The following is a 27,709-nucleotide window of genomic DNA, read 5'->3' on the forward strand; positions in this document are numbered from 1 at the left end:
AGAATTTCTAATATTAACGATAACATACATTTGTTGAGCATAACAAAAATATAGAATATCGCCAGCTTTATCCTTTAAACTTTAAAAGAATTCAACATTTTATATTTCTGTACAAATCCCTAACGATGCTTTATGTCCTAGAACAGTGGTTCCCAACCTGAGGGGTCAGAAGATGATTAAAGAAAGATATGAAAGAAAAAAATCTCAAATTTTTGTTTTGTTTTTTATTCAAATACTGCATACTTTCCCCTCTTCAGGTTTTTAAAAATCCTTCAAGTGAAACAATCTGAAAAATAATCACTCTTTGGTTGAACTGCTCACCACCCATGTATAATAATACAACGTGTGACATGGGGTCATTTCAAAAGGTCATAAACCAAAAAGGGTGGGAACCACTGTCCTAGAATAGCAGTGTCTGGGGGTAGAGTACTTAAATTACTTTTTGTGGTAACCTGTTTTTAATGCATTACTTTTTCATGTTTCAGGTCTGTCTTAATAATTATTTTAGGTGTCAAAATCTTATACATTGTACAAGAATGGCCCTGTTTTTTTCTATTTCATTGATGGATAACTAGTACTATGGTGACATAATAATTTTACTATTAGTCTTAGTGTTTCGAGCAAGCAACAACATAAAGTAACAAATTAATATGCAATGAGACAGAAGTGTGAAATGGTTTCTAATTTTACATTTCAGCTTTTTATCTAGGGCAGCTTAACATCTGAAGGGTTTTGTCTTAAGGTTATAACATGAGCCAGTGAATGTAAAGGACACGTACAGTGCTGAGTTCGTGCAGTCGGGCAGTGAGTTCGGCCACTTGCTGTTTGACATTCTTGTGCTCGGTGCTCTCCTTTTCCAGCTTCTCTTTCATCTTGTTGAGCGTCTGCATCATGTCCTCTTTCTCCTGAGTCTTTGCGTCACATTCACGCTCCTTCTTTTCAAACTTCTGCTGCAACTCGTGGTGCTCTGTGATGGGAAGTCACAGCGATATATATTCATCATATTTAGTTTACTAAAAACATGACTTCACTTGGCAACCACCTTTAACAAACTTATTCTATTTAAGTCATTTATAGTCTTACAAACCTTTTCTCATTTTCTCTGCCTGCTCTTTCCACTGTTTGACCTCATTTTCATTGACCAGCCTGCAGAAAGGATGACACACACAATTAACTACAGTGTCTACATGAACAACTCCAGTGATTGTTTTTCTGAACTTAAAAAGGGAAGCTATTTTTGAACCAACACGGTTGAGCACATGGGTTTTTAACTTCTCAAGAAACACAACACTGTTCTCCATTCTTTAATCTGACAGTCGAGTAATCTGTTCCATGTACTCATTCATGTGTCTGTTTAGGGGAAATCAGAGGACTCACATCCGGACAACGTTCTTCACGTTAAAATTCTCCAGTGGTGTGACGTCGGGGTCGTGCCCTTTGTCATTCTGCAAGACCATCTGCTGGACGATACGATCCAACAGCAGCCAGTACTGCACCGTGTTACCACTCCTCTTGTCTGAGGAGAGAGGGAGAGAGAGTTTCCCATTAGCTTGCTGGCCGGATTTTTACTATTCACCTCAGTGATTAGGATTAGTATCTCCATTATTATCTCAGAAAGCACAGATCCACAGTGGCTGTTTGATTATGATGAAACAAAGGAACGATGTGTCAAGGCATTTTCCAAAATTACACCGATGAGCCAAAGAGAGGCACTATAATTGCACTATAATTACAGGTTACAACAAGGTGACACGTATCTGTTACTAATTGGTGAGACTGCATCCATCATGGAGGACAACATGTCCTCTCATAAAAAGCCACATAAAGGGGAAGGTGAGCATTAAAGAAAAAGGCTACTGTAGCTGTTTTGTGGCTCTTTGTTTTCAAGTCAAATCAGGGAATGTGCTTATCCAAATTCTGGACCGACTAATCTGGACAAAGTCAATATGCTTATCTTTCTGGCCAGAAACCAGAAGGTACAGATTTACTGTGTATTTTGTGGGAGTAATACTACTACCTTGTTTGGAGCCATTATATATTTCAACATATTTTAAATTCAGTGGCGTCTTTTAATCACATTTTACAGCACAGAAGATTTTGAACTGTATTTCTGTGTGACAGTATTTGTCCAAACATGTTCTATAGTTTGCAGCCCAGTAATGAATCATTTAAAGAAACACTCACGTGGCATGAGGAGACAGTGATGCAGGACAGACATAAAGTGCGGGTATGCATCGGTGTGGTTCATCTTCTTGCGAATGAGATCAAAAACTTGGGTGGCACTTTTTGTGTCTATATGTACCTGGAGGAGAAGAAGTAAAACAACAGCTCCATGAATATCTCCTGCAAAATATTTTACAGTCACAAATAATGCGAGAATAGGAAATTATGTTTTTTTCTCCTTACCGACTCGAACCGTTTTGACAAAGCCAGCTCATCCTCGTTCCGCAGCATCTCAAAGTAGTCTAAATGCCTGAGCGTGTAAGAGGAAAAGACTGGATTAGAGAGGCAGCTTGCAAACGTGATGCACTTATATACTTCAAGTTTTACTTAGAAAGATATATGAAATACACAGTCAAAAACATTATCTCTAGGTCAGTACAATCTCTGTTGTCTTGCCACCTAAACTGATGTCAGTCACATGAGGTGGAAAGAGTAAAACAACAGACATGTTTAAAGGCTACTATTGCCTTTTCTGGGTAAGACTGTTTTCTGTTTTTATGCATGACTAAAAGGTTTTGTAGATTTATAAATTCAGACAAACGTTTTCTTAATCTAACTCCGAGACCAAACTAATCCCTTATATCTTTGATTTCATGCTGTTCAGCTTCTGGTCAACTAACATTGATTGGCACCACTCTGGAGCAAGGGAATTCTTTCAGGATCCTTTTAGGATTGAGACAGTACCTTTTTTCCCGTTCCATCTCACCTGTCTAATGTGGAGTTTTCATGAGAACGTAGCTTGTCGATCACAGGTTGGATCCCCAACATGAGAAACTCATATCGTAGGTGGATACGGAATTCCAAACTTGTCTATATTTGGAAAATAAATGATAAATTAGCAGTAAAAAAAGGATGCAAACAATCTTTTAAAGAGTCTCTTGTATGAGTGGCCAAGGGACATGGTGACCTTCTAGTGTGAAAGGAAGCATAAAAAATGTCTAGTGTATAATTCACCTCTCCAGCGCCTTGACTCAGCACAGCATTTATAAAGGACATGATGGCTGTTTTCAGGTTGACCTCATCTCTGTACCGCCCCGTACTCCGGTCCAGATCATTTATAAGTGTCTGAGGGATGACAGGTCATTACAGGTGTAAATATCTTTACACAGTGTTGCTTTTAAACGACTATATCTGTCTGCAAAAGACAAACTGTGCACTTGACTTGCTCCCACCCACCTGAAATCGCGTCCTCTCGCAGGCGAAGCGTTGGTAGTGCAGCATGGCCTCCAGGATTTTTTTGTGCCCACCAGGCACCAGACACACGGCACCCATGATCTCCAACACCGCCACCTTGGTCTTGATGTTCTCTGTGGCCAGGCTCTGAGCGATAATGTTGATGCTCTCGGAGTGAGAGAGGACATGGGCGCGGCCTTGCGAGTTGTTCATCAGAGCTTTGATGCAGCCAATCAAAGACGTGTGGATCTGTGATTCTGTGGTCTCGTAGTCCATGCTCTTCAGGAAGTTTAGGATGCACGTCAGGCCGTCCAGGTCGATAAAACGAGTCACGAACCTGAGAGGAGAGCAGGCAAAGAGAAATCATTTTAGTTTAATGAAAACCTGATCTCGGTGCTTGTGTGAAGACTAGTTTTAATATTAAATGTAATTATAATGCACAAATGTCCTGGAGTAAAGCTGTAGTATCACATGCCAAATAGCTAAATGTGTGTATGTTTATGTATGTCCACTTGTTCAGTCTCTATTTCTTTGTACTATAACTGAATTGTCTTCAGTAAATGTAATAAGTAACTCAGGACATTTGCTTTTAAAGTGCAGTGAAAAGCTCAGGTTCTCGAAATTCCCTAGTCTCCTTTAATGTACGTTCACATCAAGGAAAAATCTTTAACCAACACTGCAGTGACCTTTATGGGTGTTTAATCCTTAAAGGACTTGTTTGCAAACTGTTGTGAGGAATTGAAAAGAGTGACAGACAAGGTGAGAGGAGATTAAATGAGAGGAGATGTGATGATATTATACGTAAAAGGCAGGAAGGAGATAACAAAGATGGGATAGAGAGATGAGGGAAGCATTTGACCACCTCATAGGTTGTGTCCTCAGAGCCGTCTTCAAGCTCTCGATGGTTTTGTTCCTCTCTTCCTCATCTTCTTTCTCCAGAGCAAGGAGCGTCTTCCTCTGTTCAACAACAAGATTGAACATTAGAAAGATATGAATCAGTAGCCTGTGTAACAATTCAAAGCCAAAATAAAGCTAATTTTGATTTGATTTACAAAGATGTACAGGTCACATGGAAAATTAATTCCCAGAAGGCAAGACACTAGATTTAGTTAAAAAGCAAAAAAGCTTTTCTTGGTTTCGATTATGACAAACTGCCAAACAATGAGGAAGATACAGTATGTGGCGGACCGCATGTGCACAATCATAGTATTCTATCATTTAATGACATGAAGTATACGCCTGTCGTATGAAGTGTGCTATATAAATAAACTCGACTTGACTCATTGTGTTTCTATTAGAATGGAAGAAAAAAATCATTTTCAATTAAAAAGTATGTTATTTGTTGGCTCACTACTAGCATAATTTAGTTGAAAGTCAAGTTTAATGTATATAGCCCAGAATAACAGATTTGTCTCAGACGGTTTTAAGAATAAGGAAAAACTCATTAATAAGGGGAAGAAAAAAAACTCAAGAGCAGCAACAGAGGACGGGTTCTTCTTTCAGGACTATTTTATAACCATTTCTATATCCAAAAAAGAACAAATAAAGTTAATGTTATTACTTACAGCTGCCATTGAATTGAGCTGATCAATGTAGTATTCTGGCCAACTAGTTGCACTTTTGTTTTCTTCTTGTTCCTGAAAAAACAGAGAATGAATGATGCTGGGCAAGATCAAGGTAGGCTTTGCTTTTAAAGAATGCCACACAAAGATAAGGGAAAAGCAGAACATAAGATGAGTGAATTAGAAAACGATGTATTTGGCCTATGATTAACTGGGAGTGATTGGAATTTTAAAATGTTACATAAGAACTTGGTCTTGAAGGAAATATCTCAGAAAGTCACATGAGGGGACGAGTTGTTATTTGGTTCATGTCACATGTTTGAATACATCAAAGTGGAACTGCAACCCAGATGGAGAACTTTGAAAGACATGAAACACAGAAACAGCAACAAACACACGGGCAACAGAAGGTCCGAGGCATAAATAGCCAAAAGCCACAAATGGAGCAGGAACTCAAAGTAGGGCGACACAGATATCCAGCCCATTTTATCATCAAGAGCTTCACTGAGTTTCAGGAGGTGGTGAGAAGTGCCGAAAAGAGAGCACAGCTGCTTGAGAAAATCTTGAGATTAGCAAATGAATGTTAAAACTGTGGATTAAGAATGTGGCCTGATTTATGCTGGGATTAATCTCCTGACAGGCACGTTTGTATTACAAGTGAAAAAAAAATAACTGCAAGACATTTCTTAGATTATTTAATTTTCTAACTCAAGGGAGAACACTAAGGAGAAATTGACTTGACCGTGAACTTGGCTTGTACATAAAAGGCCCCCCCGGCTTTAATTTTAACTCTCGCTCCATTAAGCACAAGCGAGCTGTGACCATCAGAAACTAATTGGGCGTCAGTTAATAAAGCGGCCTGTAGAAGCTTGGCTGCCCTGACAGAAACTGTGGGCCTTGGCTGGTCTGCAGGGATCGTGCAGCGACAGGAAGGTCTGATCCTGCTGTTCCACTCAAGACTGGTGCCAGCTTGACCAGGCGGGTGCTGGAAGAAGTTCAGTCCATTAGCGGAGCAGACGCAGAGGTGGGACCACTTCCTTTTGTATCTTAAAGAGTCCATCTTTCAACTTGGAAGTCAGCACTCTTCAAACGCTGAGATGTCTCCAGTTTATTTAGGGTCGTGATGAGAGAGAAAAGTGGGGAGTGTACTTCTGGGAGTTTATTTATTCCACATTTGAGAAAGTAAAGATCAAAGACACATTAGGAAACAGGAATCAATCTCAGTTATTTAGGGGTGAAAGGACATTCTGCTTGAAAGAGAAGTTACAGCTCTCAAGTTTGTTTTTTTTAATGAAATTTGAAACCTAACTGCAAAATCTCTGCTAACAACCAGATCAGTAAATCTGCTTCTTGGCAGATGATGTAGCCTTGAAGACAGCTGACAAGAAGGAGGAAGAAGATTGATTCTCTGCAGCATGATTTCATCAGCTCAGGTGCCTGGCCAAACCAAACAGCTAAAGCTTTGCTGCTTTGACTGACTTATCTCCTCCCGGCTTCTGAAGCCAAGAAACGACTGGCGAAAAAGAGCTCCCTCATCACCGGTGCCCTGATAATGACCCCACCTTCCTCCTTATCATCCCCTTCGCCAGACACACAAAAGCTGCACCTGTGGAAGTGAAGCCTTCCTGTTTGCCTTGGACAACCGACCGCTTCCTTTGCCTCTTCTCTCTCCACACACACACACACACACACACACACGCACACACACACGCCCACGCCCACACAGTTTGTATCTGTCTGGGTCAGGGCCAGAGCCTGCTGCCGAGTCAGCAATATTGATGTCTTTCTGTCACTCCTTCCGCCCCCCCCCCTGCAGGTCGACGCTGCACATAAAGATTTGGTTCCATCAAATCCTCTTCCACCTTCACACCAACACTGAAACAACCCTGCACGATCCCTAGAACGTTGAACAGAGGCAGAGCAACATTTTGGGGTTTATTTTCAAAACGCCTTATGAGGCTACTTTGGGCCCCGAGACTACTCCTAATGAGACCACTAATTGGGACACAGTAGAAACGGGAGCATACACCGTGCTGTTTCCATTTCCATCACTCGCCTTGTTGCTGCTGGCTAGTGGACGCTGTGTGCAGCCAAAGTCAGCCATAAGGGCGTCAATGCTTAAACAAATTGAGTTTTCAGCCAAAAAGGAATAATTCATCATGGCTTGTGATGTAGCTTGTTAGGCCTCTTATCATATTCATTGACTCAAAAATACTCAAAACGTACTATTTCTGCATTTCTGTATCTGTAATGAGTTGTTGCCATAAATTAATAATAAAACATTATTGGCTGACACAAAAATCTTTAAAGAAACAGTTTAGTATTTTGGAAAGTATGCTTATTTGCTTTCTTCCTGAGAGTTAGATGAGGAGATCAATACCACTCTCATGTCTGTATGGTAAACATGAAACTACAGCTAAGTCGGTTAGCTTAGTTTAGCATAAAGACAGGAAACAGGGGGAAGCAGCTAGCCTGGTTCTGTCCAAAGGTAACAAAATCCACCTACCAGCACCTCTAAAGCTCACTAAACATGTTATATCTTGTTTATTTAATCCAGACAAAAACTGTAGTGTAAAAATGTGAAAAGTCTTGAGATGAGAGTGGTGTCAATCTTCTCATCTAACTCTCGGCAAGAACATGTTTCCTAAAATGTTCCTATTCCTTTAATGATTCTCCAAGTCCATTAAAAGAAGAGTATTTTACAAAAATCACACAAAATGACATTGATTTTTGTGGATGGTCGAAAACATTTGATGTCTAATGTCACTAAAAAGGTCACTAAGAATATATACTGTACACTGACATGCAAACTATCCATCCATCACACTAAATCCCAATACTCCTCACCTCCAGTTTGTAACCGGATGTAGGAAAAGATTAATAAATCTGTATGCCCTGTCTGCATATTAGTCAGGACAGGATATCCTACACACTCCTATGGCCTTGAGAAATACTGCTGTAAAAAAACACGAGGGCACATTCAGTACTAGCTGGAAAGCTCAACTCCAGTTGATCTAAACTAAAGCAGGCATCTGTGTTTTCCTGCATGCAGAGGAGGAATTAATGTACAGGGGAAAGGAGGAACAGCTGACAGTCCTTTTATCATGAAGACAAGACATAATGAAATATGACGCCATCACACAGTGGTAGAGTAGGCTATGTTATGGCTACACGAATGCTTTGATGGGACAGGTGTATTATCTAAAAAGAGACTGCATGATTAAAAAATCCTCCCTTTAAGGAAATCTGCCAAGCTTCTTTGTTTTTGAATCAGGGAGGACAATCAAACAATGAGACAAGAACCTTATAGTCTGGGAAAAATGCACTAATTGAAACAAGATACTACTTGTGAATTCAGTCTTGCAATATATTTTAGTACTTTATAATTCCTGACACTGCCTTCTCTGTTGGTGGATTATCTAATGGAAGAGGTTGAATTTAGCCTTTGTCTTACTCCCTCTACACATGCCTATTTATATTTCCATCTTGCATAACATCCACTTAAGTACATATAAGTACAGATATTATGTAGTGATGAGGAAAGTGACTGTAATTGAAGAGATACATAACAGACTGGGGAATAAAGTTATTAAAAGTAGTTTAGTTGGTACTGGAGTGGTATGTTTGAAATGTTATGGTATTTCTCTGTACATTATATGTTTGCCTTCCATTACAGTACATTATAGGCAGTTTATACTGTTTTGTGGGCATGATGTGCATTGATAAAAGCTTAGTTTCACTGGGGCATCCTGGTGGCCTAGGGGTTTAAGATGCTAGATCATGTAATCGTAATGTCCCTTGTTAAGTCATCATGTCATTCTCTCTCTCTCTCACCTCATTTACAATCAGCTCTTTACTGTGTATCATCTAATAAAAGTAAAAAAAAATGTCTCCAAAAATAATAAAAAACAAAACCTCTAACCATACCTTCAGGACACAAATACAGGCATCAGTTCACCACAGACACCAATGGATATGGCTTGCTACGAACTAAATGATTACTATATATTATGTCCTGAATTTTAATTGTTTTCATCTCATAGGCAGTTGTATATACCTGACATCAAAGAAGAAAAAAATAATCACCTGCATTCCACAGATACAGTATGCAGACAACACGTTCATTCTACAGCTGGAGAAACACAGTGACGCAAAGGTTTCGTGGTCTGTGCTTTAGAACAAGCACAGCTTCAGGTATCAACAAATCAATGAGGGAGGAGATTACACAAACCTGGCAGCTCAGGATATTTGCAGATATTATTCAGCAAAAGCAACCAGTCGGCAGCAAGCTTGTGGAGCCTGATGTGGAGTTTGACATAAAGCACAGTGAGAGTCTTTTACCTTCTTTTTGCTGCAGTAGATTTGCCATTTCTTCTCTGCAGGCAGGGCGAACATGGCTTCCCTGTGTTTCTCTGTAAGGTCCAGCTCATCCTGCAAAGTGGGGAAAAAACAGCAGAAAAGGTTAAGAAATATTGGTGAGGAGGGTTCTAAGGAAGAGGGAAAATTCTAACTATTAGATCTTCACAATCCTTTATTAATGATTAATTAATGATTCAAAAGAGAGCATTATTCTAAAAACATAGCTCACAGACTGCAGACTATCAAACTATCAAACCATCAATCTGCATATTTTAAAATATCCACATAAATCAATTCTGTTTTTCCTCAAAACAAAAACATGTGCCAGGAGTAGTGGCACCAGAGCTCTGCTCTCGGTTCGAGATCGGTTTGTGCTAAATCTCTTCATGATCAGTGGGATATCACCGTAAATTTAATATGACCCTGAATCAAATCAGATGTCTTTGCAGGCTTTAGACGTGTGAGTAATGCGGAGGAAGAAAGATAAGGCGTGGTCTGTCTGCTCGACATGTGGTAACAAACATCTGGAGACAACATGCATCATAAGAGGCACACAAAGGGTGCTGCTGGGAAGTTACTAAATGCCAGAGAGCATTTCAACATGTTGAGAATATCTAAATGCAATTGAAAAACTTATCAGCAAGTTTTAATTTGTGCTTTTACATGTCAAGAGCATAAAACTGAAATTTAAGTAGGGGTTCGGATATTAGCATTTTAAGCATTTTACATCATAGCATTTAAGGGCAGTCAATGGTAGATTTGTGTTGAAAATGATCTGTTTTCTGTGCTTTAATTTGTTCTAATCCATATTAGTCAAAGCGTAAGGCAATTATGTTTAAATGAGCTTCATGTGAAAAAGGTGGTAAAACTCGTGAGGAGGCAATTAATCTATTTAGTTCCAGGGGACAACATAGCAGGTAGTGTGAACACAAGTCTAAACAGGTTTACTCTTTCTTAGTTGCTATTTAAGCAATAAATGGAGATTAAGAAGTTAACGTGGTTTACCCAACCGATTGACTGCTAAATGTTTTATGGCAACTGCACATTGTGGAAATTGTCTTCGAGGATGTTCTTTGCTAAAGCCATCAATTCACCCTGTGAATCAATATGTGCAATGATCAAATGTCCTAAAATGGTTGTGTGTACTATTGATTCATCTCATGAATTAGGTCCATGTACTTACTAGTTAGCACTGAAAAAGGCAACTAATTCAGTTGTCGTTGTTGTTTTATTGATTCTTTACATCATAAAGTGCAGCTACGTGTTTTATACTGCAACAGATTTGTTATTAATGTTCTGTTTGATTGCGAGTGAGAGTGTCTCTCTCTCTCTCTGAATGTAGGATGGGAAAAGAAGCTTTACCTTGACTCTTCAAATGAATCTCGAGTTCAAAGGTCGGGTTTAATTGATTGCAACAGAGCAGGTGGCCCCAACTTATTCCACAACATGAGTCCTTTTTCCAGCAAGCCCATTCCGATTATACAAGCACATGGTGGCTCATACTGGCTGAAAAGAAAAGCACGTGGCTGTTTTCTTTTGGTAAACAGAGCAACTGAAAGCCTCCTGGTCATCACACTCAACTTACTCAATTATGTCTTCATAAAAGGGTGGTAGACAAAAACAAGCAATTAGCAGATGGAGGAGGCAGAGACATTAAGAGTTCCTGAATGAGGCCTATTGATGTGCGAAAATGTCATGCTTAGATTACTGTGGCAACCATTGGAGAGGAAAACGAAGCAGGAGAGAGAGGAGAGCACGACAAATTAGAAGTGACAATAAGACAGAGAAAGAATAGCAGCCTGGCCCCGTTACTCACGAGACAGTGTAAACTGTGAGAAAGTGACAGTTTGTTTGTGAATGTCTTAAAATGAAACAGTGTAAACAATGAGGTAGGATTATATTTTAAAGGCATCTTCTGAGTTTAATAAAATGTTGAAATGTCTGTTATGCATTTTATAAACACAAATATTTGAATTCTATTGTAAATTCAAGAAAAAGATTTTTAGTTCCAAGTATTTCAGTGTTAATATTTATATTCCAATCTCCTTCATTTATAAGCAGGATGGTCTTTAGATTTCATAGGGTTTTAAATTGTTATTATATGAACTAAACAAAGAGCTGTCTTTCCACGCTACACTATGTACTACTGTATGTGCTATGTGAGAAAAGGATTAGGACCACTCCAAAGTTTTAGAAAGTGGTCAACAATCAACTGATTAGCAATTACAACACAATTATCTTAAACATAATTATTTTAAATTCATCATACACAACTAGATATAATTATTGTGATTGTGATAATGTGAATAACTTTGCTTTTGAACAGTTATCTTTTCCATCAGATCTGTCTCACTCTTAATAAGAAAAACAGAAAACTGGTTCAACAAAGGTTTCTTGAAATATAAGGCTGATGTTATTCTATAATTTTCAATGCCATAAAAAGCCATAACCTTAACAATGTGTTGGTCTGTCTCTCAATACTTGTTTACTTTACTTTCCTGTCTGTGGCACTCAGCCCCAAGACCAACTAAATCAAAACCTTTTGAAACGTCTCAAAAATATATATATTTTTTAAAAAGGCTAAATAATTTCCTAAAACAGCCGGGTACTGTAGTTTTTGGTAAACATTACCCAAGGAGTAATAAATGCATTTGTTGGGGACTAGATTTATATACATTTGGTACACTAGAGAATACTTACAGCAGCATGCTGGTTAGAGCCCCACTGATTTATCGATATTGGCCTACTGCAGATATATCAGCATCGGCATATATGTTATCCAATATGAACTGATATAAAACTGTTTTCTTTAAGTACATTATGCAAAAAGAAAGACCTGTATTAATATGTTGGCGTCACTACAGTAGCAAACTGTGTAAACTGAGGAGAAGACGCCGCTCTCAGGAACTAGCGTCAGAGAAGGAAACTACAGCTGGGGTCAAGAAATGTAACAGCCACCTCACTAATGTTTAAAACTATAAACCAGCACAAAAATGACTACCAACATAAACCACCATGTTCTGAGCAGACACATTACAAACACTAACAGAAAGTAACATTTGCATTTTGGAACATAAGGCAGCTAACTTAAACTGCTTTCAGTACTAGGCAGTGCATGCTGGGAAATGTGCGGCATCGCTATCGCTACAATACTCTCAGCACCATGCAGCGCATGTAGTAGAGTTGGTTCAGTGTAAAAAAAGCAAAGCAGGCGTAATGACGGCTCTTCTTTACGGCAGTATTGCGGGATCTCTTTGTAAAAAAGGGGCTACTGAGTCAGGGCAATGGCGAGTTGAAAGCAGTCGCAAGCGTGGTTATGCTTTTCAAAACTCGAGGCAGAAAACACTGACTGTATAAGCTGGCCAAGGCAACACGTTTAACCTGAGGAAACACCTGATCAAACACCAAATATATCTAAAAGCTAAAGAGGGTGCCGTGTTTGATAGTGTGAAAGCCAAGTCCCCCACAGCAGCCACAGCTAACGTTAGCACACCTGCAGGCAGCAGGAAGAAGTTCATTTACCCTCCATGGATGACTAAACTTTAAGTGAGGCAGTGAGGTAAAATGTTCTAAATAAATAATGTTGAAATTGAGAAGTTTGGACTTTTTTGTTTTACAACTGAAATTATATTTTTGTTATTACAGAGAGAGTAAATTACCAAAAAAAGGTAATGTTGGGTACCGGTACTGAATTCCAGGTACCGGTATCGGTTCCGACCCTAGTCAGGAGCCTGTTTTTTCACCGGATACGTTGAACATTTCCCCTGAACATTAATAGCAGAGACGCTGTTTATCTCTTGACTTGGCAGCAGCAAACGATGAGTTAATGTTTGTGATGTTACATTAACAGCGAAATATTGCTACAGATGACATGTTTTGATAAGCAAAAAAAAAGCATTTCTGATTGGAGTTCATTTCATTGAAATAATGGTTCAGAATCGGAACAAAGCTGTAGCATGAATCTCAGAGCTTGATAGAGTAAGTTAAACAATAATGTGGTTTAGTAGAGAGCAGTGGTGGAATCTAACTAAGTACGTTTAGTAGTACTGTACTACTACTGTACTTTAGTAAAATTTAGAGGTCCTTGTACTTTACTTGATTATTTCCATGACATTTCCTGCTACTTCAGCAACTGAGTGATATTGAACAGTACTGATGTTTACTTAGCTATTAATTTTATTTTTATTTATTCTTTATTTTCTCAGTGTTCATTTCTAGAATTGGCTGACAATGTATTTGTTAAATTATTTAACATGTTAAAGAATATTTAACTTAAATATTCTTTAATAAAGTTATTTGTTTAAGAAAGCAGCCTTTTGAGTACCTTTGCATAGGCATGATGGTGCAAAATCCACATAGAAAAGGTCTATTTTCATTCCAGCTCAAAAATTCACTATATCGGCCGCCATATCAGTAATCGGTTTCCCCTCTAAAATCGGTATCAGTCTCAAAAATCCCATATCGGTCAGGCTCTAATGATGGTGTATGCGGGTTAACTCAATTAACTCAAAATAAACTACAGTGGCCATGTTCATGGTAATAAAAAAAAACCAAGTCATCCAGTGAAACGTTGTGGCTCATTTGTGTGTTTTTAATAGTTTTTTGGACAACAATGGAAGGTCTAAGGCACAGAGGAATAAGCTCTATCAGGCTTTAGCTACACAGGCAAAACTTGTTAGTAGGATCAGTTCATTGTTGGTTTTGGTCTTTTCAAGGGATTTGCTGACATTGAGAAAAATATAGAACATCACCAGACCAATTATTTAAATCAAATTTAAAATATATTTACTGAAACATGAATTAAATGCTTCTTTTGAAGTCTGACAATTACTCTGGCCTGAATTTCCTCAGCAAGAAAAAACTGAACAATGTCTTACCACCAACTCGGAGAACATGCTATCCAGCTCATCATATCCTGGCATCGGCAGTGCCGGCTCCATGGCCTGCAGGGCAAAGTCCTCCCGCAGCCTGTAGGTGATCTCCGGGTGATCGCTGCTGTTAAAACAGCAGAAGATGAAGGAGAGGCCACCGCGGCCACTGCCGCCGCGTTTCCGAGGAGCCATGGCTGTCCGATGCGTCTGGCTGGTCAGGTAGGGAGGGTGGGAGGCTCCTTCAGGGCCCCTTTACAGCCTCCTCCACCTCAGAGTTTGGCCTCCGTCAGAGAGTGCTGTAGACACGGAGAAGGGACACAGTGAGTTTTCAACACAAAACCAAATCTAGTCTAGTCAGCAGAGTGAAGTTTGTGCTATTTAAACTGGCATTCACAAAAATCAATTACAGAAGCCGAGTTTTCTCAGAAAGAGATGAACAATAGCAGATAATAAGGTCCATAAATAAGAATTGCCCATCTGAATGGTACTAAATACAAAGATTAACACTTTCTGTTCTCTTAGATAAAATCCGAAGCCCCACAGTAATGCTCTATGGACGACGCATCTCCACTTCCTCCCACTGTACAAAAATGAAGCCAAAATATCCCGGATACGGGCGCTGTCATCTTGAGCTGGTGACGTAATTTGGAGCCAGAGTCTGCGCAGTAGAGTTGGAGCCGCGGTATCGAGATCCTGTCCAACGTGAGCCTGGCTCAGCTGTCAATCATCCCCTTTTTATAGCACCAAATAACTAATTAAAACCAAACTTATCAGAAAAATTAACACTTGAACATACATCAGCGTGATAAGAACTAGCTAAAATGACAGAAACCATCTTTGGTATAAATTTATTTGACGTGTACTTTGAGTTTTTAGTTTGGCTCGTTTCCCATCCGCTAACATGGAGGGGGCGGGGTTTATGACCTATATTGCAGCCAGCCACCAGGGGGGCGATTGAGATGTTTTGGCTTCACTTTTGGGGAGCAGTCATGTTGTCCATCTTAATATACAGTCTAACTGGCTCGGCCATGTTGTCATGAGTAGAACTGTTACTTATTAAGGCTATGAGTTTTCCACACTTACAACCTAACCCTCTGCCCCTGGTAACAGTTAATGACGTAGGGTCATAATTTTTGAAAGGAAAGTACAATGCACCGTATCGGGGGGGCAAATACTGAAGGATTCAATTATACTGTTTACACAATAGGGCCCCGTGAGAGTGTGATGTTTGAAATGGAGACCATAATTTGCCAGGATTAGTGTCTTCAGGCCTTTTCATCTCCCCTTCCTTCCTATTCAGCATTGGCTTTCCTCTAAAGACCTGTCGAGCAATGATTAGAGGGATGTGTCTACAATGACCATGGTGAGAGGTGTGTGAGGCTTTTTGTTGTTTTGAATACTTGCTTGGTCATCGTGGGCAAAGGCCTTCTTGTAAACCTTGAGATGAGTCATTATAAGGTGTGTAAGTCGGCCTACATCTTGTTCAAATGACAAGTGAAATTTGCAACATTTGCAGTTTACGTCAAACTCATGCATTGCATCATCCTGGTAATCATCATCACCAGACTTTCCCTTCCAGGCTCTCTGACTTAGAAGACACGATTACACATTTGGTCTGGTCTCTAGCAGCTGCAATTTGATCAGTAATGTAGGAAATGTGTGCAATCCATTTGGACTATTGCCCCATCTGCCCTGCCTCTATATCACAGATAAAAATACACAGAGATCAGCTGTCATAAATGAACAGCATTGATGAGGAGGGTTGAGCACATTACAGAAAGTTTTGTCCAGCCAGGTGAAGATCCAATGTGCCCCAAAACATCCCCATTTAAGTAGATTTCCAAATGCTTCATGGTATTTTGGGGCTCTAGGGACAGCAGTGTTGAGGTGTCAGATGTTGAGGATAATTTCTAATAACGTGAGCCATTAACTTTTCATCTAGCGGTCAAAATTTCTATTTGTCCAATACTTTAAAACCAAACGAATGACATTCTTATCAGCCACTGCTATACTTTGTGTTTAGTGCTAATTAGCATGTTAACACGCTAAACTAAGTTAGAGAACATTGTAAACATTATTCCTGCTAAACATCAGCATGTTAGCACTTCTACTGCGAGCATGCTGCCATGCTAGCTTTAGAATTTAGCTCAAAACACCGCTATGCCAAAGTAAAGCCTCATAGAGCCGTTGGCTGTAGACTCTTGGTCTTGTTTAATGTTACAGCCCTTACAGTATGTCATCTCCTCAGAGAGTATTTCGACCTGGGATCAGATTGAACTGTATGTGGAGTATTTGGTTCTCTGGTTACAGCTTTTCAAACATTAAGAGTGACAGTGTACTCTGTTGCTAAAGCTAAAAACTGAAACAAAAGGTAAGATTTTGAGACAAGACGGACCTCGAATGTCACTAACATGAACATAAACAGGTTTGATTTGTAACAAACAAAACAGAGTAAGGAGAGACAGCTGCAGTGTGTGTTCTCAGACCTGCTGGCTCGACTCCAAGCAGGAATAATGGAAGTGCACAAGACCTCTCTGCTGTCTGGCAAATAAAGACGTGGTCCAGATATCCACGAGGACACTGTCCTTAGCATGTCACAAAACAGCTCTACAGTCTCCCTCCCCGCTGTGCCGAGCAGTGCAATGCCAAGTATCATAACCGCAGAGGCTGCGCTGACCTGCAGCAATTTCTGGATGTCTTTTCTTGGTGACAGACAGCCCGCTGAACACAACTAACAAAGTTCGCTTGACCTTTCCAGTGGTTTCCTATAAGTCAGATGCTTCACCCAGACAAAATGCATCATCAGCAGTGTGATGCAGTCTAAATTTAACCTGGTAGGATCATGTACTTCACTGGAATCGAAGATTGCGAGTCACTGTGCTCAGTGGGCTGAGGCAACAGACGACAGCTAAAGTTATCTCTTCCAAAAGGGAAAGTGAGGACATTTCCTGTGGCAACTTTGTCTAAGTAGAGTCAAATTATAAAAAGTCAATTTTGTGGTCTACCTAAATAAAGCCTGATGCCATCACTGTCCCATTTTGGTCACTTTTTGGCCTCATCTGTGTTTCCTCTATCCAGCGGCTATACTTTTCAAATTTGGAACAGTTGCTAGAGTTCTCTGTGACTTTTTCCAACCACCAGAAAATCTTGAAATCTGTCATATTATTTTCATATTTCACCCTAAAATGTTTTTGATCTTTGTGTCTCCTTTAATATGCTGATGCTAACAAAAACAAAAGAAGCAAATCTCAAAAAGGAACATAATCAAAACACTTTAAAGCACAAAGATAAGATACCATTTAACAATTCAATATTTTGTTCCAAGGTAAACTGTGTTGATAATGATTTGTTGCAATGGCCATTTAATCAGACACACTAGACATTAGTCCAAATTACCACTTGTGTCTCTTGGTGGCCAACAAACTAGTAATAGCTGGGCAAACTGTCAAACAAAACTAACAATAGCCAAATTTATCCCATTACCACAGTCTTTTCTGAAGAAAGACAGCAATTGTACCTATATATACAAAGTCCAGTGAATGAAAAAGCTTATAGAAAAGGTACCTGAGGCCAGTGGCCACACGTGGGATAAAGTACACAGCAGCTCATTCTAACTAACACACTGAGTAGTATATTTATTTTGACACATCCTTGACATTTCCAAATAGACTACCATAGGCCTCAGCAGCAGCTGCTTGGCTTCACGCTCACCATCTATTCTAGCATGAAGGGAAGAAGCAATTCAAAGCCCTCTTTGACCATATTAGTCCACAAAACTGCCCATCTTTTCCATTAGCTAAAGCCAGCTGTAAACTTTGTATAAACTCAGGAGCCACAGCTCATAGAAGCGCTGGTCCCCCTCCAGCTACAGGAACCTGTGGATGTGCCACGGCTCGGCCATGCGGGGAGGGTAGAAAGAGGCAGACAACAAGGGCAAAGAGGGAGAGCGTATAAGGTTTGAACATGCAGGCTGTGTCACTGTTAAGACTTTGTGTTTGTGCTGTAATTGTTAACCTGTGAGACCTGAGTGCTCCAACATTAGCCCCAGGAGGTTGTCTGTCAGACGGTCAAGGTTCCCAACATAACAGAGGCCTGTTAGAACAAGATGACATTCCTCTCATAGCCAGGTGAGCCTTGTGACCCTGAACAACACCCACACAACACCACCTTCTACTATCACCTGCTCTAACTGAGAAGGATCACGGAGTACTTCAAATCCCAAATCAAGCATGTACAACTCAACCAGTCAAACTGAACCTTAGTTGTCCAAGCAGTAAAATTAGCAGAATTAATAGTTAGAAACATCATTACTTTTCTAGGCCACTGCTTACAGTATGAGGCAGATTCTTTTACTCCTTCATTCATACACATCCAATAATTAAACCCGCCCACCAATATTCACGCAAACACTCTTCTCTTTGTCTGTAGTAGATTTCTATCCTTGGATAGCTTTGTTGTTTTCGTGACCATGTGGTTTGGCGGGTGACCTGGCCTGAGTCCAGACTGTAAAAAGAATCCCAGTGTTTGTGAAGTGAGTGTGAGCCTGTGCATGGTGCCTGCCCAAGACCTCTCCATTAAATCTGCAGAAGTGTCAGGTCCGCTGGAGAAAAGGCAGAAGCCGAGAGGAGCATCTTAAGCTAAACACAGAAAGGCGCTCACGTTACTAAACATGTGCGAAGAGGAATGGAGAACAGAGAGCAAAAATTCGAAGATGACACTTTTCATCCAGCTGTCTTCTTCCAACTTTGCTCTTTTCCTTTTCTGTGATTTTCTATCCATTTTACTCATCTCTTCAGCCTCCTCTGCTGTTCAAGCTTATTTCAAGATTATATTATTTGGTGAATGGCATCAGCATTGACGGTACATGGTGTGTAGTGGAAATAATGTGGGTTTGATTTCTCTGCCGCTGCTTGAGTTGCTCGTACAAAAGCCAATCTAACAGTGTCCTCCCTTGCCACAGTACTCCTATAAGGTACATAATCTTAATAGCCCAATAGGAGGCCATCACAGAGGCCCAACTGAGTTGAATTTGTGGTGTTGGTAAGACTTAGAAACACATAATAACAACCGCAAGTCGAAGTACTGGATACTGGATACTGCCAAACATGAAGGAAACTTGCAAGTGTGCAATCAAACTACTCATTAAAACAAGAAAATCAGTTTCTAAACCAAACCAAATTCAAATAAAAATATATAATCTAATAGTAATTATGTGGTCTCTCGTAAAATATTTGCTCTTAAATAGGTGGCTTTGTGTATAATTTATAAATACTAACAGGTCAACTTAAAGTTGATGCTAATAAGCCAAAATGTGCCTCACTCGGAGCAGGAATTCAACCTTGGTGAGAGAACAGAGTGGACAGTAATGTATTGAAAACAGATGTTTGAAATACCTTCTTCTGCACCAGCTGTTATCTCTCAGCAGTTTCTGGAGCTGAGATGAACTTTTAATTTTTGATATCTACAGCTGCTATGGCTGTCTAAATCATCAGCCACTAATGTTGGTTGGGATAAGACACAGCAGAACAGTGCCCCAATATTTCTAAATTAAGCAAAGTGAAGTAGTTCTACAGCCAAGGTGACAGAGGAAACCTTGAATAAGAATGTGAGAATTAGAGCAGTGACAATCAATACAAGAACCTCATATTAGGCAGCAGGGTTGTTTCACCTTGACAGTGTGTCTCTCTTAGGCTCAAGCGCTATAATTAGCAATAATCTACCTTTTTGAAATGTCCTTGAACAAGACACATACTCCCTCCCTGCTCCAGGGACATTGTTCTGTCTGACCTCTGACCTTTCTGTTGAGCGAGCAAATGAAAATGAAATTTGTCACGAAAAATGGAATCAATAAAGCGCCATGTCAGCATTATTATCATCCTTTTTGCCATTCCTCTAACCCGAGACAGCACACAATTATTCATGCTTTTATCATCCTGTCACATTAACAGCTACACAAAACCCAAATAATTTCATGTGTTGTTCTGGGTTTAACTGTAATGAGGAAAAAACTAAATAGAAATATGGAACCGCTGTTAACTGACTGCTTGGGCTGTACAGAGTATAGCTGCAGCTGTTATAGGCGGACCAGAAAGGCATTTGGTGCACAGGAGTTTAATCTTCTTTTCTGATTTAGGATTTTGGGATGGATCAGACCTGCAATTTGATGATCATCTCACTGCAGTATTTTAAGGGCGAAGGAACTCAACATTGTAGGTAGTGCTGTTTCATGCTATTGCACTACACTGCATTACAGTGTTTCTCACACTGACAAAACTGAAAACTGTTAAACTGTTGAAAGCCATTGAACATAAAAGGGTACTTATATATAAAAAAAAAGCCACTGGAGACATAGTTCGTGGTTTGGGGATTGCAATGTGCTTCACTCAAGAGGTTTATGGACTTTTGGAAACCCCCACGATTGTTGAGAGTACATTTGTTAATTTACTTTGGATCAATTTGGACAGCTGCAAACAAAAGACTGAGGAGTCACACAGTGAAGGCTAGTGGTAGTCCTTTCATCAAAACACACAGCCTGAGCTTGGAGCTGCCCAGCTGAAAATCAATCAGCAGCCTAGTATTTGGACACGGAGAAGTTGCTCAACCTGTGAAACTCAAAACTGTTTTGACTCAACCACAAAATGCTCAATAGTAACAACAATCAAAAGTAATAAAACAATCTCCATTTCTCAATGTAGCTGCAGAACATGTATTGCTAAGCTTTTTCCCAATCCAGAAAAACTCCCTTGTGTTTTTGCTCAAAGCCAACATTAATAACTGCTAACTGAAAGTAAACTGAACTGATCTATTGATCAACCCATGTTATTTCTGAAAACCGGTAGCTATTTGACAGTTATTTTCATGTTAAACATGGCGTTTCACATTGTCTGATTTTCTCTAGTTTAGCTATGGTACAAATGGCACAGCGGTGCCCAATTGTCTTGCACAGCTGGATAGCATACATAACGCTCATTCTGCCAATTACTTAACTGCGCCCTAAGTACACAATGAGTAAACAGACTCAGACTTGGACACACATCAGAAAATATCTGGGCCATGATAGAAATGCTGACTGGCAGGTTAAGAGGAGATTAAAATCAATCACGTCTCAGCGGCGGCCAGTCACACAACAACACTGAAAGCAACAGTGTTACAGTAGCAGAGCTGTTCAGCTCTGATGCCTGTGTGCTCATGTGCATTTACATTACAGGATTGTGTGTCAAGATATGACAAAGGTATTGCTTCTGGAGCATTGATGTTACATGGCAGAGGGAGTAGTGCTGAAGTGGCTCTCAAGTTACAGGATTAACATACAGGGACACAGAGAGAGTGCAGACAGCAAGGGATAACAGCACAGAGACAGACAAAAGAAGCATTTCTTCCACCAGCTGATATATTTTATACTTGTCTACATAGCTGCGGGTTACAGTGGATTTTGACAAAGTTACTGTGAGCGGTTACTGTTGTGCAAAACATTGCTGGAATGTAATGTGATTCTTTTGGTGTGGTACTTTTTCCTGTTTTTATGATGCACTGATACACATATGTGTTAATTTGGAACAACAGGGCAAATTTCCATACTATTATGAAAAATGTTTCATACCATAACCGAACCCTTCAACCCTTGTGTTCAAACACCAAATACTGAACAACAACGTTGCGGTTTTCTATTTAAACGACAGCTGGAAAAATCAAAAATTCTGTCTGTGTACTGATTTGAACATTAGGCCTGTATCATAATTGTAATATTCACATATAATAGTACACACTAAAGCTAAATATAGTTCTGTATTGTTACCAACACACAGACACTGCAGTATCTGTTGTAACTGAAAGCAGGGAACTCTATCTATATTTCACACGTTTCATCCAGAGACATTGTCGCAGTCAGACAGTGATGACTCATATTAGTTCAAGATCAGCCTCTGTATCTCTAGCCCCACCTGTTTTAAATAGTTAGTTAAGGTTAATAATCTGGTCCAAAATCATTGCCAAACAGGAATAGAAGATAAAGGCTGTGATCAATGCAAACTGACTAACTTACTGTGTTCATTCCTCATGCAGAGGGCCACAGCATTATTTCATGAACAAAGTACTGATAAAGAGATGTTTGTCAGTTAAGTTGTTTTGTTGCCTGGGAAAGATTCAATCAGGGGTGAATCTAATTTGTGGTACCCTCTAGCCTTTTACAAGTTTGTTTTTTCCCCTTAAGAGATGCTACAATGATCTAAAAGCCTAGAGATGGTCCATATATGTTAAACTATACCTCTGATCCATTGAGATGCTGGATGCTTTGAACAAATGTGTATGATCTCCGAAATGAATTTGTGAGGAGAATTCATGATCATATACTTGCCTATAGTCACAGATAGAAAAATAAACTTTTTTTGTTAGAGATTAGACTGAATGTTATCTAAAACACACTGAACTGTTCCACAATTTAAAAAGCAATTCTGTGGTAATCCCCTTTAATTCTTACATAAATGAATAATACCGCAAACCCAAAAAATGTACAACTAGGAATGGGGAGTGTGCGGCTGAAATGTAGGGAGGACAAAGATTAAAAAGCAGGTTAAAGGCTGCTGCTCTTTTCACAGGCAAGGTTGTCAAACTTGTTCTGCAGACAGACTCTCCAACCCCCCACTCTAAACATGTTAGCATTCTTCCTCGGGTCAACCCTTCGAGTGGAGGTTAGACTCGGGGCAAGGAGGGAAACTACTCAAACATGCGACAATATCCTTGCTAGGATTTCAGCTTAGTCATCTGGGTTCGGTTTGCTGGCTGTGTTCCAAAACAGTGAAAAAAGAGCAGTTTAGTTTAAAAATAGCACTTAAAAAAGCAATGTTTAACACATAGCATAGGTGTTGACATTGCAAACAACTTGCCCATTTCACAACAGCAGCTTAACTTTTGTGATCTGTATTTGTCATGAAAAGTTCAAGTTTGGGTTATAAATTACAAGGTTGTTTTTTTCTCAGCTGTATTTACTTTTGGATGTTCTGCATGTGCAGCTCCTGACAAGTGTACTGTAATGTCTTGAATCTAATGAAGCAAAGCATATTATTCAGTGAGCAGATAGTGGGAAAATGCTGTGTATTAGCATTGAGACTAGAGAATCAAGAAACTTCAATTTATTATGAGAGAAGGGTCTTAACCACATTGTCACTTAGACTATTCCTGTTACATCCTTCACGTTATAACCACGACAGCATACTTTGGTAATCATTAAGAGAAAATCCTTCTGAGAGTGTTCACATATGTAGGTAATGCAGATTCAGCTAGAGCAACAACTCTCAGCCAGGGGTACTTGACTTATTTCTGCACTTGCCAGGACGTGCGTGCAAAGATTGTGGAGTAGTAATTCGAAAAATAGAAATTACAATTTGATTTAAAACAATTTATCCACATATTGAGTCAGGTGCAACACCTGAACACCATGTGTTGAGATTGAGAGTGCGTGAAAACTAGTTAGCAAGCAAGCATAGAAGTTCAAACAGTTAATGGATAAATGGTTGAGTCATCCAGCTCTTGCCACTTTGCAGTAGTACAAAAGCAAACTTGACCAAATCGCCTTAACATTGAAAGTTCATTTTTATTAAAAAATAATATCCATTTTCATATAGGCCTAATTAATAACATCCAGTTTAAGAATCTATTCAAATGAACATTTGAAACATGGCGAGTGGTGTCGGTGAAGGCATACTTGTCGTCTGATAGGGCTGTGGGGGTACATCTGACAAAAAAGGTTGGAGACCACTGAACAGGATCAATAAGCTCTTGACTATCAGCAGAAAGGGAAGAGAATCACTACCATCATCGAATTAATGTCATCTAGGTTATGTCTGTGCTTCTATCAACATTAAAGATTTGACTATTAGAAGATCAGCATCACTGTAAATTAGTAGTGAATGACAGAAAACTGGAAAATAAGAGAAACTGCTGAGCATCAACAAAGAACAGAAAGGAATAAACAGCTGGTGAGTTCAGATATAAGCTGTGGACTTTGAATGACTGAAAACATCATGAAGCACCAACAGCCGTCATCATGATCTCCCTCTGTGTGGCAGAAGGAACAGTAAACATTATTATGTGCACCACAGCTGGACACAGTCCAATATTAGTCGCAAATGTATTTCTGAGTAGTAAAACGGATAACCTCTCAGATCGCCAATAATGGGGCGTGGAGAGCGCTGTAATCTCTTCTAGGATACCCTGAGCTGCAGCCTGTCCTTTAAAAATCCCTACCTCTTCCTCAGTTGCTATGGTAACCAGAGCAGTGGGTGACCGGTGCAAGCTGGGTGGGTGGGTGATTTAATGTAAGCCCCTTCCACCGCACATTACCCTCCTTTTTAATCTGCTCTGGATGTTTATAGGGGAGAAAATAGGATTGTCTCTCTAATTCAGCGCACAAAAACAAATAACAAAACCATTAAGGATTACAGGGTAAAATCTAGCTTGCCATCACTCAGAGGCACCACGAAATCCTGCAGAGCTACAAAGCCTAGCTGTCAGTCCTTTGTAATACATCAGTCTGTATAGTATTTACATGCGATGTAGAGTATACATAGCCTCTCGAGAGAAGCTGAGGAAGTGAGAGTGGAACCTGAAGGATGGGCAGCGACAGGAAATGAGCGAGGTGAATGAGCCCCTCTCTGCTCAAGGTGACTTTCCTTTGTATTGACTTGATTATCTGCACTCCACCCCTCTCATGGAAAAAGGTATGCCATCCTCTCTCCCTCACACACTCACTTGACACTGATAACGGGCTACATTCGCCAAACCACAGAGAGAAGCTGGTGGGAGGTAGCAGCCTGTAGCCTCTGTCTGTGTGTGCACATATTTCTGCCACCACCTCACCCTATCTACAGACCAGCCTTGTCATTATGGGGCATTCCCCGTACACACAGGACAACTCTCTCACCACGAAATCAGCCCCGGAGCACCCTGTCACCCCCCCCTCGTTACTATGGAAACACTGTTTCCCGCACCAACACCTCCTAATTAAACAGACATGACACAATCACCTACGTCTTGGTGAGAGGAATCCAGCCTGTATCCTGGGGAGCGATAAAGCAAACCAGCAGCCCCTGCACACACACACAAACAGAGACACTGATAGCCTCAGACTATCTACTGGTCACATGCAATCCACACACACATTCCTATCAGCAGATAGCCGGCTCCTGCACTCCTTTTCCTTGCACTCATTTGATTACAGGGTAGAATAGACAGATTCACTGAGCTCGTCTTACCCTGTCCAGGAGTGAGCTCGCCTCTGTTGTGCTCTAAGCATTCCCTTTATATCCTCAACTCACTGCAGTATCCCGCTTTCTGCACTGTCGACAGAAAAAACGATGCTTGTACACAGCACGCAGCAGAGCATTTCCTGCGCAGGGTATGTAATCCACGCAGGTTCAAAGTCTTCTGCTCGGGGTTGGAGCGGCTAAATAAGCACCTTGAATCCCAGAGGCTGTCAAAATCAGCCGAGATGAAAATCCCAGATAGATGGTGACTATTTTTCTCTGATGGTACGGGGGGAGTGCGGGGGGCAAACAAGGGATAAAATCACCATACAGCATGAGCTGCTGTTTGAGATCTTGCAAACAGCCAGCTGGCCGGCGAGAACTTCTGCTTAGCGTATCCACTCCCTCCCTTCTCTCTGCCTTTCTCTGCAGAATGCTCTGGGGGCAGAGGGGACAGGCGCAGATGTTACTGGCTCCAGGCCACACCCCTTTTCAACACTCCCAGTCCTAATAGGATGCAGCCGAGCCGTGGCCGCCGCCCAGCACACCCCCTCCCCCCTACACTGGCTTTGGACAACTTGTTTAGGGTTTGTTTGGAGAGGGCTTGTTTGGAGAGCTGCAGGAGGGAAACAAAGCTAAGGTGTAAAACGTGTGTGGTGTAAATGTGGGTGTGGGAGGGAGAGATATGGGAGGCAGTGAAAGTGTGACAAGGCGACTAAAGAAATTATGTTATGTCAAAAACAAAAATTAAGAAAGAAAAGCTACTTCCCATCTACCTTAAACTCCTCCTGTGTATAATAAAAACACATTCAGCCCAGGAAACTTAAAACAACGCACACATTCCACCCAAACAGTCTGGCAATGATGAGACAACTGACAAAATATCCAGAGGAAGTTAATCTAAACAATCCCAGACACTCCTACATGATTTACAGCACAAGCATCACTCCTACATCTCAGCTAATTACTAACTCACAACATCCAGCATCCATAAACATTCCTACATTGCAACATAGTGATATGTTTTGGACTGAATAAACACCAAAGTCATGAAAATGTGTAAGGAATTTGGTTTTCTGTGGAGGATGCTCATCAAGTATTTCACTTGAAACATATGTACACGTCACAGTAATTTAGCCTTTTGCTGCAAGATTTTCGCGACAAAACCAGTAAACAATTTCAGTCAGGTCCTTCATTTCATATATATATTATGATTATGGCAATATTAAAATGGGAAACCTGAACTAAACCACTAAAGAACCTTTCTGAAGAAACCTTTCTGACTGTTTAACTCTTATGGACGAAGCTCTCACCATGAAACATGGATAAAACAAAGTGTTGGTGTTCAAATACATTAATAACTGATCTCGTAAATGGGAATACTGCTCCTTTTTAGTCAGATGGTGCTAAGGGCACTGATACCATTTTGTGGTAATTGAGGGTGTAGACACAAGAAAAGCAACAGCTGTAAAATCAAATACAATCCAAACCAACAGCCCTGCAATTCTATCTTTAAGATAGGGATGTCGCAAGCTATTTAACAATAAGGTGGGCAGAATTTAGAAGGCTACAGCTGTTCAATGTGTCTGATATATATTTAATCAACATTTACGTAAATGTAAGAATCAGGTCTAACTCGGCAGATACCCAATATTAAAGGACTTAGATCGGGATCTGGGCCAAAAGAAACTTGATCAGGACATCTCTACCTCAAGAAGTTTATAATGTTACAATATTGTTGAGACTATATGACAGGGGTGTTGATTCAACTCTGAGGTCATTCTTGAGGCTGTAGCATCCAAACCAATTACTACTTTGTCAATTCCTGTTAATACAGAAGGTGAGAAAATCAGACATGTTCTCATAAGAGAACAGTCATCTACCTGATTCATGCCCTAAAGGTTTCCATGTAGTTGTTGACAAAATAAGAGTCATCTATCATTATGTCATTAACTTCCTGTTCGTCAGAAGTGAGCCAAGCATTACAGATGGCTATCACGCTAACAAGACATCACAGTGCTTTTGTTGTATGTGTTGTCATTCAACACAGCTTTGTCCAATCAGCATAATCAGGAAATGCGGCAGAAACACAGTAGAGTATCACATGCCCTGCAACTGAGACTGATACTGAGACTATGGATTTACATTACGCACCAAGAAAATTCTGGACTTGGACACTTCTCTGCCAAAAGGAAGTCACAAATCAAACCTAAAAGCAAGATTCAAACTTGTTCCTTGTGAGTGAGCACTCAGCAACATTCAGTATTAGAAATGCTCCTTC

The 27,709-nt window shown here is 40.2% G+C and overlaps 1 protein-coding gene across 4 annotated transcripts in view; it reads right to left on the reverse strand.

Moving 5' to 3' along the window:
- LOC122862869 (disheveled-associated activator of morphogenesis 1-like) overlaps positions 1-27,709 on the reverse strand; it is a 49,753-nt gene that overhangs the window by 9,499 nt on the left and 12,545 nt on the right. For 2 of the 4 annotated variants that reach the window (XM_044168681.1, XM_044168678.1), the window contains exons 2-13: positions 14,195-14,484; positions 9,300-9,389; positions 4,962-5,033; positions 4,259-4,353; positions 3,400-3,733; positions 3,178-3,288; positions 2,930-3,033; positions 2,407-2,473; positions 2,185-2,302; positions 1,378-1,516; positions 1,088-1,146; positions 780-967 (exon numbers count right to left, since the gene is read on the reverse strand). In XM_044168681.1, coding sequence (XP_044024616.1) covers positions 780-967; positions 1,088-1,146; positions 1,378-1,516; positions 2,185-2,302; positions 2,407-2,473; positions 2,930-3,033; positions 3,178-3,288; positions 3,400-3,733; positions 4,259-4,353; positions 4,962-5,033; positions 9,300-9,389; positions 14,195-14,380 — 1,563 coding nt within the window. In that variant the 5' untranslated portion in view covers positions 14,381-14,484. Of the gene's footprint in view, positions 1-779; positions 968-1,087; positions 1,147-1,377; positions 1,517-2,184; positions 2,303-2,406; positions 2,474-2,929; positions 3,034-3,177; positions 3,289-3,399; positions 3,734-4,258; positions 4,354-4,961; positions 5,034-9,299; positions 9,390-14,194; positions 14,485-25,437; positions 25,735-25,759; positions 25,783-27,709 lie in introns of those variants that run through there. The other 2 variants (XM_044168680.1, XM_044168679.1) reach the window with 2 other exon arrangements.

The sequence above is a fragment of the Siniperca chuatsi genome, linkage group LG16, assembly GCF_020085105.1.
Source record: "Siniperca chuatsi isolate FFG_IHB_CAS linkage group LG16, ASM2008510v1, whole genome shotgun sequence".
Taxonomy (NCBI): domain Eukaryota; kingdom Metazoa; phylum Chordata; class Actinopteri; order Centrarchiformes; family Sinipercidae; genus Siniperca; species Siniperca chuatsi.